The sequence below is a fragment of the Lotus japonicus genome, chromosome 4 (genome assembly GCF_012489685.1).
Source record: "Lotus japonicus ecotype B-129 chromosome 4, LjGifu_v1.2".
In the NCBI taxonomy this organism is placed as follows: domain Eukaryota; kingdom Viridiplantae; phylum Streptophyta; class Magnoliopsida; order Fabales; family Fabaceae; genus Lotus; species Lotus japonicus.
In genome coordinates this window covers 1,096,791-1,112,358 of record NC_080044.1, presented here as the reverse complement: position 1 = coordinate 1,112,358, position 15,568 = coordinate 1,096,791, and the positions used below count along the sequence as shown (strand labels likewise).

General features: G+C 30.6%; 1 protein-coding gene and 1 non-coding gene across 2 annotated transcripts; both read right to left on the bottom strand.

Moving 5' to 3' along the window:
* Positions 1 to 2,886: 2,886 nt before the first annotated feature.
* LOC130714040 (inositol transporter 4-like) lies at positions 2,887 to 11,397 on the bottom strand. Its single transcript, XM_057563896.1, has 7 exons — positions 10,941 to 11,397; positions 6,838 to 7,019; positions 6,361 to 6,431; positions 5,777 to 6,112; positions 5,579 to 5,686; positions 4,207 to 4,812; positions 2,887 to 3,590 (listed from the first exon to the last, which is right to left on the bottom strand). The coding sequence occupies exons 2-7, from the start codon at positions 6,968 to 6,970 to the stop codon at positions 3,102 to 3,104; spliced, it is 1,743 nt and encodes a 580-aa protein (XP_057419879.1). The 5' UTR covers positions 6,971 to 7,019; positions 10,941 to 11,397; the 3' UTR covers positions 2,887 to 3,101.
* TRNAL-CAG (transfer RNA leucine (anticodon CAG)) lies at positions 11,365 to 11,445 on the bottom strand. The gene has a single exon. It is a non-coding gene; the product is annotated as a tRNA-Leu (tRNA).
* Between the last annotated feature and the right edge of the window lie 4,123 nt (positions 11,446 to 15,568).

The following is a 15,568-nucleotide window of genomic DNA, read 5'->3' as shown; positions in this document are numbered from 1 at the left end:
CTGAGTATGACTATGGAGGCTGAGGTACAATGTTAAATTACTAAATAATAAACACTTGACAGATATGTCATTATATAACATTTCACTAATGATTGAAATTAAATTAAATTCTTGATTTGATCATTTGAAGATTAAGCTGTTTTGACATTTTTATCATGGTCTTAACAATAATAATTATAATAACAAAAAAAAACAATAATAATTATTAAATTGTTTTTAATTCAGTGTGATTTGTATGAAAACTTTTTTCCTGCTGCATAAATTTGTAAGGTATCCATCTCAGGGTTAAGTCGAAGAATTAGATTAACTTTCCTACCAAACCTAGCTGACCATGTTTTTATATTAACCAATGCCTCTAAGGCTACTAATTAATTGGGCAAAGTGAATTATATATGCAACTTATACACCAATTTTAGAATGCTTATTTTGATGCGTCAGTCATAGGTGAAGAGATTTTTGAAAGTTTCTCTGGGCAGGTTTTGACCAAACGACAACAGTAGTAGGTGCATGAGGCGGCTCAATAATCTTAGCCAAAAGGAAGCTCAACATGCATTCCAGGTTATGAATGAAAATGTTTGTACTTGTTGGAATACATTGGTTGATACATGGATGAGTAATGATTTATACGTATCTCATATTCTCTTGCATCTTATTTTCACACATTTTTTTTTGTTATCTTTCTTTGTATATCATGTCATATCACATTTCATTTCTCATCTTATTCATGTAAGGTGGAGGAGAAAATTATACGTGAACAAAACATTATTGATTCTAAGGCCTGCCACTTGTCCCTTTCTATGGTGGTGTCTATCGTTCGTTTCTTCTTCTGGACCTATCCCCGAGCCGTCTAACTGAAACATTCAACGCACAACTCATTCATTTAATATTCCTCACAAGAAGACAAGTTGCTAAAGAAAATCAAATGACAGCTAACTTCAAACTAAGATTTGTGTATTAATCAGTACATGTATCTATGTTCTTAGAAATTGTTTGAACCATTTGACGCGAAAGTGTTGATTTAATGATAAGTAAGTCAGATTTTAAGGGTGAGACCGTGAGAGCATAAGTTCTCACCTCAAGAAAGTCATTTATGTAGGGAGAGTTGATTACAATTTCTCAAACGGATGATGACAACTGTCATAGACAAAAAAAAAATCAGTTTGAAAATTTAACATACCTGAAATATTTGGGACATGTGTGGAAATAGATTAAACCATATTAGACTTTGTGTAAATAGGTTTGAAAATTTAGAAACTTAGTTTAACCTATTACTTATCACATGATTTTCTTTATGCCTGACTTGTCATTCTTTAAATTGGTTTGGTTTATAGCCTATAAAAATGCCTATTACGCCAAGTTTAATAAGTATATTTGGACTAGAAACAAAAAGATAAACTCAAAATTAACCCTCAGTGCAAATATATGAAAATTTTAGGCTTAATACATCAGAAGGCCCCTGTAATTGTAAAGGGAATCAAATCTAGGGCCTAGAAAATTTTTGCATCAAATTGGGTCCCTATAAATTTTTTTTTAATTCAATTAAGGCCAAAGTGTGCCAGCTCTCAATTTTATCCCAGTCATCATTTCCACGTGGCTTTTATTATTATTTTTTAATTTAAAAAATAATTAAAAAATATTTTTAATTCCAACTCTATTATTTAACCAGAAAACTTATTTTTTAAAAATTTACTAATTTACTAATCTGATCTAATTAAACACAACACAAAATTAAAAACCCTAAAATTATGAATTCATCCCCAACCTCCCAACCACCTTCCTCAACACCTTCTTCATTCCCACTCTCATCTTCAACAACCCACTACTCTTTCCTCCTGTTGTAACTCGCTCTCTTCTTTCCGATGGTTTCAGTGGCCAAATTGGTTACGGAGGGATCCAGAATGGGAATGAGAGAGGGAGGCCGACTCCAGATCTTGACTTGGGTGCATCTTCATTTCCGGTTTGCTGGGTTTTCTCTTCACCCCCACTCACCATTCTCCTTAAAGCTTGAATCTTTTCACTTTTCCTGTACAGATCTGATTTTTCGTTCTCCATTTCTTCTTCCCCTTTGTTAGATTTTGGGATATTTGGTTTTGGGGGTGGGGTGGGGATTTTGGGATTTTGGGATTTTCGGTTCTGGGTTACCCCATCAAAACCCACACCTCCATATCTCTCTCTGCGAACCCCTTATCCCTTATGTGGTGGTTCTTCCTTCTTCCTCTCATGCTCTACTCTGCTCTCCCTTCTTCCTCTCTGCAAGTTCTGGTTGTGGGTTCAATTCTTTTTTTGTTTTGATTTGATTCTACTGGGTTTGAATGTGCTGTGGTGGTTTAGATATAGGTTCTGTTTGGGGGTAATGGAAATTTTGATGATAGATGCCGGTGGAGTTGAAATTGGAAGAAACAGAGTTGTGGCACATGGTGGTTATGGGGTTTGGAAGCAATTTACCAAGTGGATCAAGTTTATCAATTTTAGGGTTGAATCTGAGATCGAACTTGGTGGATCTGGACAAGATCGAACTTTGTCATCTTGTGTTTGATAACTGTTGTTGTTGCTTGTTTAGAGTTTGATAATTTGAATTCTTCTTCCTCTCCTAAAATTCTGAATTCATCCTCAGTTTGATACTGGTTGGGTTTGTTGTTGATAATTTCTGGGTTGAGTTTGTTGTTTTTGGGTGAAGGGTTTAATTTATGGATTAGATAAGTAACCCTAATTTATTAAGTTTTTAAATTTTTATTCTGATTAAATTATTGAGTTGGAATTAAAAATAATTATAAAAGCCACATGGAATTGATGACTGGGATAAAATTGAGATTTGGCCTTAATTGAATTAAAAAAAAATTCTTAGGGACCCAATTTGATGCGAAAAATTTTCAGGCCCTGGAACTGATTCCCTTTACAATTACAGGGGCCTTCTGATGTATTAAGCCAAAATTTTATGGCATTGTGTGCAATGCACATCCAAATAATTTACTTTGCCTAACACATGTATGGCTACATACTGTTTTAAACCTGGATATTCAATCATTCTGCCTCAGACATGACATGAAGGCAAACAATTACAGTTTTCTACTTTTCTTGTATAGAAGAAAATTATTATAGCACTAAGGATAGCCTTCATTTTCTATCTTCTTGTTACCCCCCTGTTTCTTGTTAAATGGGGCAGGTCTGAAACCTTTTTGGAGCATCTTCTCTACCTCCTCAAACTGAAGGCCTTTGGTTTCAGGAACTAATGCATATATGGCTACAAGGGAAATGGTAGAGAACCCTGCAAAGAGGAGGAATGTGCCTGCAGAGCCTAAAGCCTTGGTGAGGCTTAAGAATGACTCACTTACGATGAGATTAGCACACCAGTTGGAAACTGCAGCTATACCTCCACCCAGACCTCTGAATCTCAAAGGGTATATCTCAGAGTTCAGAACCCAAGGCACAGATCCCATTCCAGGAGAGTACGCCATGATGTACACTCCAAGGAGTACAACTGCTAAGAGTCCAATTTTGCTTGGACAACCCTCAGAAAACCATATTCTTTTTTGTGCGCGGCACACACCTCTTACACTCTTGTCTGCAGCCAAGCATGCTCCCGGAAGAAACTGCATAACAAACAGATAATAATGAGTTTTGAAATTAACATTTTAGTGATTAACAATGAGAGAGATTGAAAATTTTTGTCCCAAACTGTATCATATTCTTTGTCCCACCAATTAACATTTCCACATGTTAATTAGAAACTACCATGTAAGTTATTAAGTATTAACTATCCCAATCATGTCTTTTAATTGACATGTAAAGATTTCATTGGTGAGTCAGAAAGTTAAGACAGAGTTTGAGGACATAAGATCTTAATCCCATCTTCCAAATGAGAGAGCAGCACAACACTATAAATTAGAGAGGGCATGAGAAAGCTACCACCCTTCTTTCATACTATCCTTAGGAAAGTGTGAGGGCATTATTTCTTGTACTAGTCAAGTCATAACTCATGTTGGCTAGTACTTAATGTGCATTCGGATACTAGTAAATGTGCTAGTACTTAATATGCGTAACTTGTGTGGCTAGTACAGTAGTACTTAATGTGCATTCGGATACTAGTTAGGCATAGCTTGAACAACTTTCAACTAAATCCATAAGAAGAGTATCGATCATTCTTTCTTTCTTTTTTTCCCAGTTAGCAATTTTAGCATATGATAAGATGAAACTGGTAGAACTTACTTCACTCTTGCCGTTGGCACAGAAGGCACAATCTGCTTGCAAACACTGCATACAGCTCCACGAAGAGAAATTTGGGGCCTTTGTGTAAGCCTGGCATGTAGAGTTCCCACCAAAAATGAGGGTGTCTTGGTTATTAACTGCAGGAGAATGGTGAGCTGCCACATAAAATGTAATACTCAAGAGTACAAGGCAGAGGATGATTCCAATCATGGAGACGAGCATCAATCTTCTCCTTCCATATCTATCAATGAAAAGCATGCTCACGATAGAGCCAAGAGCATTCATACCAGATGTAATTAGAGAGAGTGCAAGAGCTGTGGAGTTAGAAGCAATGCCGGCAAACTGAACAATAGTCGGGCTGTAATACATGACAGTGTTGATACCCACAAATTGCTGAGCAACTTGAACAGTAATGCCCGCATAGAGTGCTCTTCGAACTACGACATTATTCAAAGCACCTTTTAATTTCTCAGAAAAAGTTTTCCCCACCAAGCTTTCCTCTTCCATCTCAATTTTCATGGATTCTTGCATGGCTGCCATCTCGTTTTCAACTTCACTGGGGTCATAGATTTTTGACAGGATTTCCCTTGTCTCCTCTTCCTTGCCCTGGGGAAAAGAAATGAAATGTGAAGTGGGATCCAGTGATAGATTATTATAGAGGGAAGTATAAATGAGATGGATAAGTCAGGATCAGGATTAAAGTATCGTCTCATGTCAAATGATATTGTCATGTGAAACTTTATTTCTACCTCTCTCTTTATAAATATTTAATAAGTATGAAGAGAGAGATAGACACTAAATTTCAACATGACACTGTCAGGTGAAGTTTATGAGAGGATCTTGATCCGTCAGCTGCATAAACTTGATACGAAAGGACAAAAAAGACTAGTATGTTATGCCTTTTAACAAATATATTTATGAGAACATGGCTCCATCATTCATAAACGCAGATATGAAACTTTAAAATACAAATAACTGAAATAAGCAAATTGATAAACTGGTAACCAGAGTCAAGTCATTACACCGAATTGCTGACCGTTCGCAATGAAGACATAAGTCATAAACCAACAAACAAGTCCATATAAAAAGCTTTGCACTTCATACACAAGCACAATGAAATGCTGTACTAATAAATAACCAGAACCATTTTGCAGTAGGTATAAATTAAACCTGTACATCACGAGGAATATACGCTACTTCGAACCAAAAGCTAGCAGTTCCGTTGTAATTAAGAACAAGGTATCATATTAAAGTTCAATTTATGCTATTGAACAAGAAACATAAGTAAGCAATTATTTTGCCAAAGATAAACATCTATTTGTAGAATAACAGTTGTCCATATAGAATGCAGAAAATTTCAATCTTGCATTACCTTCCTGTAGAGCCATCTAGGTGACTCAGGGAGGTACAACATTAATATGAACTGAACCAAAGCTGGAACTCCAGCCACCCCAAGCATCCATCGCCATGTTCCAGGTGCCTACAAATGACATTGAAGATTAATTAGGAAAATTAACCTCTGAAAATACTTTGAACTCTATAGTATCCAAAACAAAAGTTGAGTGCAAACCTTGGTGAATGCCAAATTGATGAGGTAGGCCAAAAATTGGCCACCTGTGATGAGCAAGCCATTGATACAGACAAGAGCTCCTCTGATGCTTGCAGGGGAAGCTTCTGAGATGTATAGAGGGGCAGTCATGGATGCCATGCCAACTCCCAAACCAACCAAAATTCTTCCAATGATGATGACCCAGGGAGCTGGAGCAGCAGCCATAATCACTGCACCAGCAAAGAATAAAACATCAGCGGTTAAAATCGACTTCTTTCTCCCTAGCTTGTCACTCATCCACCCTCCAAATGCAGCACCAAAAATAGCTCCTGCAACAGCCATGCTTACAATGGTTTCCTGCAAAACAATAAATAAAAAGAGTAATGTTATATCCTGCTACATATATATCCTCCTACATGCTAAGTGATAGATAGCGTGTTTGGGTTGATGGTGAGCACACAAACCAAGACATGGTAACTGCAGAAGATACACTTGATAACTTCTCCCTAAAAGTAATTGAGATTTTCCACCGCAGAATCAAACATGCTAAGAGACAAAATGACTTCCTCGCCTCACATATTTCAGAAAGAATGAGTAAAACTCACCTGAAGCCATGTTTTCTTGTCAACTACCTCAAACTCCTCACGGATGTATAACAATGCTCCAGAAATCACACCTATAAATGAGAGTTTAGTAACCAAAGTACCAAATCTTAAACACTCTAGCAGTGACAACACCCCACATTAACCCCATTTTTCTCTCCATAAGCCTGTTTGGATTCGGATTTATTGGAGCTTATCTACTATAAAATGTACAAAATAAACTCTAGTAAGTGTTCTTTGGTTTACTTCTAAACGGGTACTATCTCTCTTCTCCTACCACATCACATAATATATAACATATGTTGTTTCTCATTTTTCTCTTCCTTTCTTTAGGGGTAGACACCCCACAAAACATTTTCCTTTGGCAACAGAAAAATATCACTTTCATATTCATGTAATATAATGTAAATTGTAATGTATATAACAGAGCAATATCCTGCAACCCCTCCTACGCAAAATTATAAAAGGTGGTAAGTTTACCTGTGTCATAGCCAAATAAGAGACCTCCAATGCCAGCAGATAAAGCAAGGCGCATAATGTAAGGTGACCCAGTTGCTTTGTTCCAACATTCTGTGAATTCGGTCTTGCTTGCAGCTTGGGGACCCCCTTCCATCTCCTTCCAACTCTCCAAATGCAACTCACTACTTAATTAGCTGGCCAATCTGAGAAAATGGGATGAACTCACAAATTAATGATCCTAGGTTGAATGAAAGACACAAACAACTTTCTCAATCTTTCAACAAAAAAATGTGTTTGGTGAAATTGAATTGAATATAATCAGTTTATTCACGTCCCAAATTCACTCACAGTGTGACAGATTTAAGAATAGATGACACACAAATAAGAGATATTACATATAATTTGATAGGAAAAGAAGAGAAATGAAAAGAAAAAAAAAAGGTGGCAATGAGATATAAGAATATCCATTTGAAATAAGCAAAGCTTATACTACAGAACTTTGCTTGCCTGATGCCTGAGTGATTTCAAATGACAACTACCAATTCCATGATGCATTACCAATAATAATATTTGACTTGATAAAGTACATTAATAACAATATTAATTAGTTTTAACAATATTTATGTATTTTATTATATGAATCGTTAATTGTAAATAAATTAAATTTCTCAAATTTAAATATGATTATTATTATTTAAATTTTAATTATTAATGACAAAGTAAAATGGACTTCAACAAATATTAAATGCTATATTTAAGATAAAATACTATATACTATTTCCGAAATAAAAAAGTGGTAACTCTGACAAGTGTCATCCTCTCATTATAGGTCTTTCTTCATTAGATTTCTCTCTCATACAATAAGTAGTAGGTAGATAATGTCATATTTATATTTTCTGATTTTTAGTATTTAAATATTAAATAATTCCATATTTTCAAAAATAATTAATGTATTAATATTACATTTAATAGTTATTAATGTCATTAGAATAATTAAGAAAATTCATTTTTTTTGAAAATAACTACTGTATTAATTTAACATTTAATGGTTTTTAATGACATTAGAATAATTAATAAAAGTCAATTGTGATTTTTTTACCATTAAAATATATGCTAACAAAGTCTTTTTTAATGATTATGATTATTTTTTATATAACAAAATCAAAAAAAAATTGAATGTAATATTTTACGTTCAAAATTATATCAAATATGTCATAAAAAAATTTGATATCAAATAATTTTAAATGATTGATTTGGAAATTAACTCGAAAGTTTTGAATTTTATGTTTTCGTATATACATCTAGAAGATTAAAATGGTTTGGTATATTGATTCAAAAAACATAATTTATTAGAAAAAAAAATAATTAGAATGTAACTAGGATTCGAAAAAAAACTTAAATAGGTGATATACATATTGAAAAAAGAAAAATGAGAGAAAAAATATGAAAATGTCTGATGTATACCGGCAAAGTACTCTTATTCTATATGTGCATTGCGCGGGATCAATACTAGTATGTATAATTAGGATTAGAAAAATTAAATACGTGATATACGTATTTAAAAAAGAAAAATGAGAGAGAAATATGAAAAAGTTTGATGTATGCCAACAAAGTACTATTATTCATTCGTGCATGACGCATGATCAATACTAATTAAGTACTAATTTCTAATGTTTTCAATTTATTATATTGATCACAACTACAGGAAACATTTTAAATAATAATAAGTAAAATTGAGTTAAATAGTAATGTTATTTATTTACTAATAATTTTTTATGGTTACTTATAACTAAACTAGCTTAGTTTTCATCTTCCATTTGTAACAAAAAAAAAACTAGCTTAGTTTTTATATAATGTTTTAAAAAGAAAAATTGACATAACATTCTCATTAATAATAAAATTAATTAGATATTAAATTTTATATATGTGTGTGTTTATTAGTGACTATTTATATTAATAATTATATTAAATACTAATGTGAATCTCTCATGCATATATTTAAATATTAAAATTAGCTAAAAAAATTATAGGCAAAATTAGCTAATAAAAAATTACATTAATAATAATAGTACCAATTAATTATAAATGTATCTTTATATTACTAATTATAATAAACATTAATTATAAAACCTCTCGTGCATATAGTTAAATATTAAAATTATATTAAATGTTAATTATCAATGAGAAAAAGTTCAAAAATAATAAAATGAAATTAATTATTATTTCATCAGAGCCTTGTCTTATTAAAAATAGTAATAAGTTATTGATAACGTACTATTTTATTTTATTAATATTATGGAATGTTTTCAAACTTAATAGGATTAGATCCCTAGGAAAAAGGCTTTAAAATTGAGTTTATAAGGTTTTTCATACAAAAGACAACAAGCTTGGTTAATAGATTAGCAAGTTCGGGTATCCTGGTAATTCAGCTTGAGTAAATCGATTAACACGGGTTGTGTATCGATTTACCTCTACTCTTGTGTTCTTAAAACTTCAATATTCAACACTTGTGCGAAAAAAAGGTTCTTTATATATATCTCTTTTCTCTCAAACTTGGGTCTTGGATCTCGAAGTTAAAGGGTTTTCTAACACACTATATATATAAGACTTTCCATTAATGCAAAAGACATTAATAAACATAATACAATTTTCAAATTTTAGAGTTTTTTTTTTTAATAAGCATTTAGAGCAACTGTTATCATGAGCTCATGTATATATGTTCTTCATATGGTTTTCTATTCTCTAAACCCTTGGGGATTAGTTTACCTTGTTGTGTTGTTCAAGTAGAGTTCTTTCATGGTTTGTGTTGGGTTTTGATTGAAGATTCATTAGGGTTGTGTAATTGAATTTTTGTTACAGTGGACTCTCATCTACAAGATGGAGACTGGATGCATCCTCTTACTTAACTATTTGAGGTGAACCAGTATAAATTTCTGGTGTTATCTTCTCAATCCTTATCTCTTTTAAGTTCTTCTTTTAGGGTTTTATCAATTTGGGAATTTTACTGTTTTTGGTGTAATTGATACACATTACTCATTATTATCATATTGTGCTTATAAAAAAAATTGCATCATATTGTGAATAATGTGTATGGCTACAATTTTCTTTCCTTTGCATGATTTTTTAGTTTTCTTGTGATTTTCATTTCTGGTTAATAAATTAACTGTAATAGTATTGTGATTTCATTCTTGGTAACAGACTAACTAATGTTGTCTGTCACAGATTAACCGGGAAGTTAATTGTTTTGAAATTATAATTGCTTATTGAATTTTGAAACATTTAGTCACGTAATTCACCTCTAGGACTCTTAGTGTTAATTTATAGTTCTAAACTTAAAGTATTAAATACTTGCTTTTCTGAGTCATTACGTGAAATCTAAATTATTCAATATTATATTTTTGAGCTAATTATAAGAGTTGTTTAAAATATAGGGAAACATGTGCACAAACTCAAAATCACCCCAAAAGTCACACTATCAGCGACCAAATGACTCAGACCTAGAATTTGACCTATTTATTCAAATATAAAACATTTTTCAAGAGTCGTTCTAACATTAAAAGTTTGATATCAGCTATTTTGATCTTTTTTATGGAATCTAGTTTGAACTTAAAAGGCTTACTTTTGACAATACTCATATATAGGATACTGCATCTAATCCTTATAGAAGTCACCTAGCTAGCGTAAGTGGTTTTCAGATGCATCAAATATTATTATTATTATTATTATTATTATTATTATTATTATTATTATTATTATTATTATTATTATTATTATTATTATTATTATTATTATGTACTTAAAAAATCTGCCCAGGAGGATAGTATAATAGGTAATATATCAAATAAATATCCACAAAAATTACATGCCATATCATTCGCAAAATGTTGCTCACTTGCATTTGCATATAATATTAACGCTACATGTCAGAATTACAAGAGGATTTCACGAGATCACTAATCTTATATAACTATTATGACCTAGCTAATCACACATGAATTGAGAGTTCTAATAGAATCCAGACACTAATAGTGGTATGATCGCAGCCTTTTATCACATTATTCCACAAAACTACTATGCAACCAACCTCTAAAACACAAGTCAGGAATGAAGATAGAAATTGTTACCAATGAGGAGAAGCCAGCAGCCTATTTTGAATTTTGAGATACAGATTATCCTCAATTTCTCCGGCGCGGCGGCGCTTCTTGATGATGTTTGTAATTGTGTTGTCAGGTTAATTTGGTTTTCGATCAGCGAATGAAGCTGTAATTTTGGCTATTGTAGTATTTGCAAACTCTGGCCAGAAAGTGTCAATAGCTGTAAGAAACTAATTATTATATAATTGTTACAAAAAATGCCTAAGCACGTGGCTACAAAATCGCTTGAGTCCAGTGTCATTCTTATCCTATACACACTCATTGTCGCTGGATTTCCCATAATTGGTCAACTCATTCTGGATAATGTCGAATAAAAACATTCTTATTATGGATCCAACAGTCAATATCCTTATCTATTGACTAGAAAAGAAAAGAAAAGAAAAATAAAAAAAGTTGTCAAGAATGGGATTCGAACCCATGCCCTTTCGGACCAGTACCTGAAACTGGCGCCTTAGACCAACTCGGCCATCTTGACTTTGTTGTTATCCTTTCAACTTGTACTTATTTATCCGCTATATTATAGAGGTTAAATCTAACATTTATTAAATGAAGAAATTGGAAAATATATATGTTTCCCCAATTTTATTTTTTTTGAACAGTATGTTTCCCCATGGTTCAGCCTATAGCTTATGTGTGTGACATATTCATGGTTATAAATTTATGATAATCCAACAAGGCACCCTTTTACACTTGGTGACTCAATGTCATGTTGACATGATCACCTTTTAAAATTTAAATTACTCAGTCTAACTTTATATATACTAGAAATAATACCCGTGCGTTGCACGGTTTGATTTATAATATTTTTAAAATTATATATAATTATTATAGTTTTAATAAATATAAATATAAAATATGTTTAATTATAAAATATAATAAATTAAATAATAATGGAGGTGAGACATTCATTGAATAGAATTAGAGTTCTCTAGATTTAAATAATTAATATTACTCAAATTAATAATTGATATTCAAAAAAAATATTGAAACGCAATAAAAATGAGCACAATCTTCTCATTTAGATAATTATATTGGATCACAACAAACCATATCTGTTGTTCTCTACCACACCCTTGATTTACCAAAAAGTTCGTCACGGTGTTTCCCTCACGCAATACATGCACCACACCAACACGCTGAATTACAAAAATCAAATGATCTATATGATTAAATACATTTTTCAATTTCCATGACCTCCTATCTCCCCTAGACACTCACCCAACAACTAAGGAGGAATCACTCTCAACCACCACATTTGAAAATTTAAATTGCTGGAAAAATAACAAAGCATGTAACACTATTTGAACCTTCGTCAAAAGCTCACAACATTCCAGTTCCTTTTGCAAAGTAACCTAACACCTCCTTGATCCCACAAAACCCCGCCAATACCACTTACCATTGGGTTCCCTTTCGACGCCTCATCCACATTAAACTTCAAAATAGTGGCTGGCAGTTGCTCCCAATACACTGTTCGTGGCATCTTTTGTTTTCGTGGTCATTCGATACGCTCAAAGCCTCTAGCAAACTGTTACAAATCACATGGAAATCATTCCACTTCCCCTTGACCCACCAAACACACAAACCAAGCAATAGTCTCATATATGTTCAACACAAACAACTTTATTATTAAATACGCATGCATTTATCTGTAGTAATTGATATTAAATAATTAGCACTGAAGTAGACTTAAAATTTTATTCATTTAAAAAATATAGAAAATCATTATGTGAATTTGAAATATATGAAATCAAGTAATAAATTTTAATAACTTAAATAAGTTATAAAGACATATTTTTTACACATTATATCCACAATAAATTAATTTTAACTTTTAAAATTATAATAAGAAATGATTTTATCAGTGTAAAGAATTATTTATTAAATTTAAACTTATTCAACTTTGGACATAGTTATTTTACTCCGTTATTCTTTTTCAAGTAATTTCTACTAATATATAATAGATCAAATATTATATTTAAAGAATTATTTCAACGAATACACACATATTATAGTTAATGGTAAATACCTATAGAGCGCCACTTTTTTATTTAAAGACAACATTTTCTTAATTATTTTTTAATAAATATTATTTTATTATAATTAATTTTAACTCTCAATATTTTTTTGTGTATCAAGATATTACATAGTTTTATTTTAACTTTCTCCCCTTCAATTAATGATTGATACTTAATATTCTAACATTTTTTAATTAATACTTATAAATATTTTTTATAAGTAACTGAAATTTATAATTAATAGTTAATATAATTAATAAAAACGAGAGTTTTTTATTATTTAATATATTTTCTATTTTTACTATTTAATATATAGTACTGCCATATGATTTAATGTAGTTTTTTTATAGTTGATGATTGTTTTCTTGAAATAAAGAAATAATAAATGGGTAATGTAAAAAAAAAACTCAAAATTTAGTTTATAATTTTATTATTTAGTATAGGTAGCTAAATTAATCTTTATATTTAATTTATTTAATAAAACATTATTACATAATTTAATTCAAAGGTTACATTATATTGACATGTGTAAAGTCAAAAAATAAAAAGATTGACATGTTTCAAAAGTTACATTATATTGAATGTTAAATAGAAATTTAATTTGATTAACTTCATTGTTTAATGTATTTAATACTTATAGCTCAAGTGAGCTTTACATATATATATATATATATATATATATATATATATATGTATAATGTTTATTATTTCAGTGCTTGATTGACCACATCTCTTTCCAATGTGGAACTCTAACAATTTCTAACTTTTTATTACTTAAAATGTTGTAACTTCAATATTTGTTTCTTTACTTGGGGTTTTTGAGTTCACACTTCTTCATTTGCTCGAAAAAGAAATCTGCTATAAGTAGATTTAAATAGTGATATATTCATTATATTGTTTCTCTTATCATTTATTATCTTATAATTAAAGGAAGCAACACATTATTTGAGAAATATTATACTCAATTTCTCTATTACGAGTCACTTTTACCTAATTCTGTAAATTAAGAAAACTAGTTAATAGTAATAATTTTGTACTTCGGCCGTTTTAAAATAATTGTCCACTTAGAAAATAAAAATGTTTCATAATAACTATTCACTTAAAATTTTGTTGAATGTCTCTTATTAAGATTGAGTTTGTTCTTACTCTTATCTCATAGAAATAAAGAGTGGAAACTTGACCAGAAAAGAATAAGGTTGTAAGAAAACGACTAGGGTTAACGAGTGCGAAAAATAAATACAAATGGATTTGAATATCCCCATGAGGGGGACGAGCCCCTCACAACACTTAAGCAAATAGAATCGAAACTAGTTCAGGTACCAACTTTAATCTGATGAAAATCATTTTGTGCATATTTTATCAATATACTTGTACAATTTATAGACATACCAAAGAGATAAAAACTAAATCTATTTTTATCCTAATATATACTAATCAAAAATAGAGAAACTAGATACTAATATGAAATAGAGAAACTATATCTAAATCTTACCTCAATTTCTATAAGATATGACTAATAACAAACTTAATCTTAAAGAGATTCAACAAATTCCAAGGGAGAATCATGTAATGTTTTCCCTTATAATACCTCAACGAGGAGAATAAATGATGAAAGTTAAAAATATACTTTAAAAGATAAAATAGGATAAGTGTAATGCCCCAATTTCTCAATTGAGGATCACATTAGTATCCCAACAAAGTCTAGAGACTAAACTTTAATCTTCCAAAATATTAGGGTCTTTTTCCGAAACCACTCATCATCAAGACAAGTGGATCCAAGAAACTCTCAGAAAAGCAAGGCGCGTCACAACTGGACAACTTAAGTACCAAAGTTTGAAGTAAGACACTTCTTTTTATAATATATTATAATATTACTTAATATTATTTGAACTGTATTGCTAGTTGATTTGGAATTAATTGCTAGATTAAGTGATTATGTGAGGTGTTAGAAATTTATATGTACAAATATATATGTGCATAATATATTTATATATTTTATGGGTTATTGATTTTTGGTGAAAGAGAAATAATTTACTTAATTATTGAGTGTATGTGTGATGCATGCATGCATATTTTCCTTCAAGAAAATAATTGTTTGGGTAATATTAGTGGATAAAAATATTTTGATAAATAAAATTAATTATAATTAGTTTCATTTTTGTGATTATGGAGGAAAAAATAATTAAAAATAGGGATTATATTAATTAAAAATAAGGATTTTATTAATTAATAATAGGGTTTTACTTATCTAAATAGGGAGAGAAATAAAATAAAAAATGTTTTTTGTTAAAATAATTTAAGAATCTGAAAATTTGTTTGAAAATGTGGTTCAAGGATTATTTCGAACCTCATAAATTTATTTTGGAATTTATTATGAGGTGTCAGATTTAAATTTAGTTTTTAGCAGATAATGCTAATTTTATTGAAAAATTGGAGATAAAGGTGGGAAATTAGAGGTGAAGTAAATTTTGAATTATAACCGTAGATATTATCTAAACGATAATTACATTTATTTTAATAAATATTTTTAGGAGAATTATTTTTAAGGGAGTTTTTTAAAAATCAAATATGAGTATATCTCCT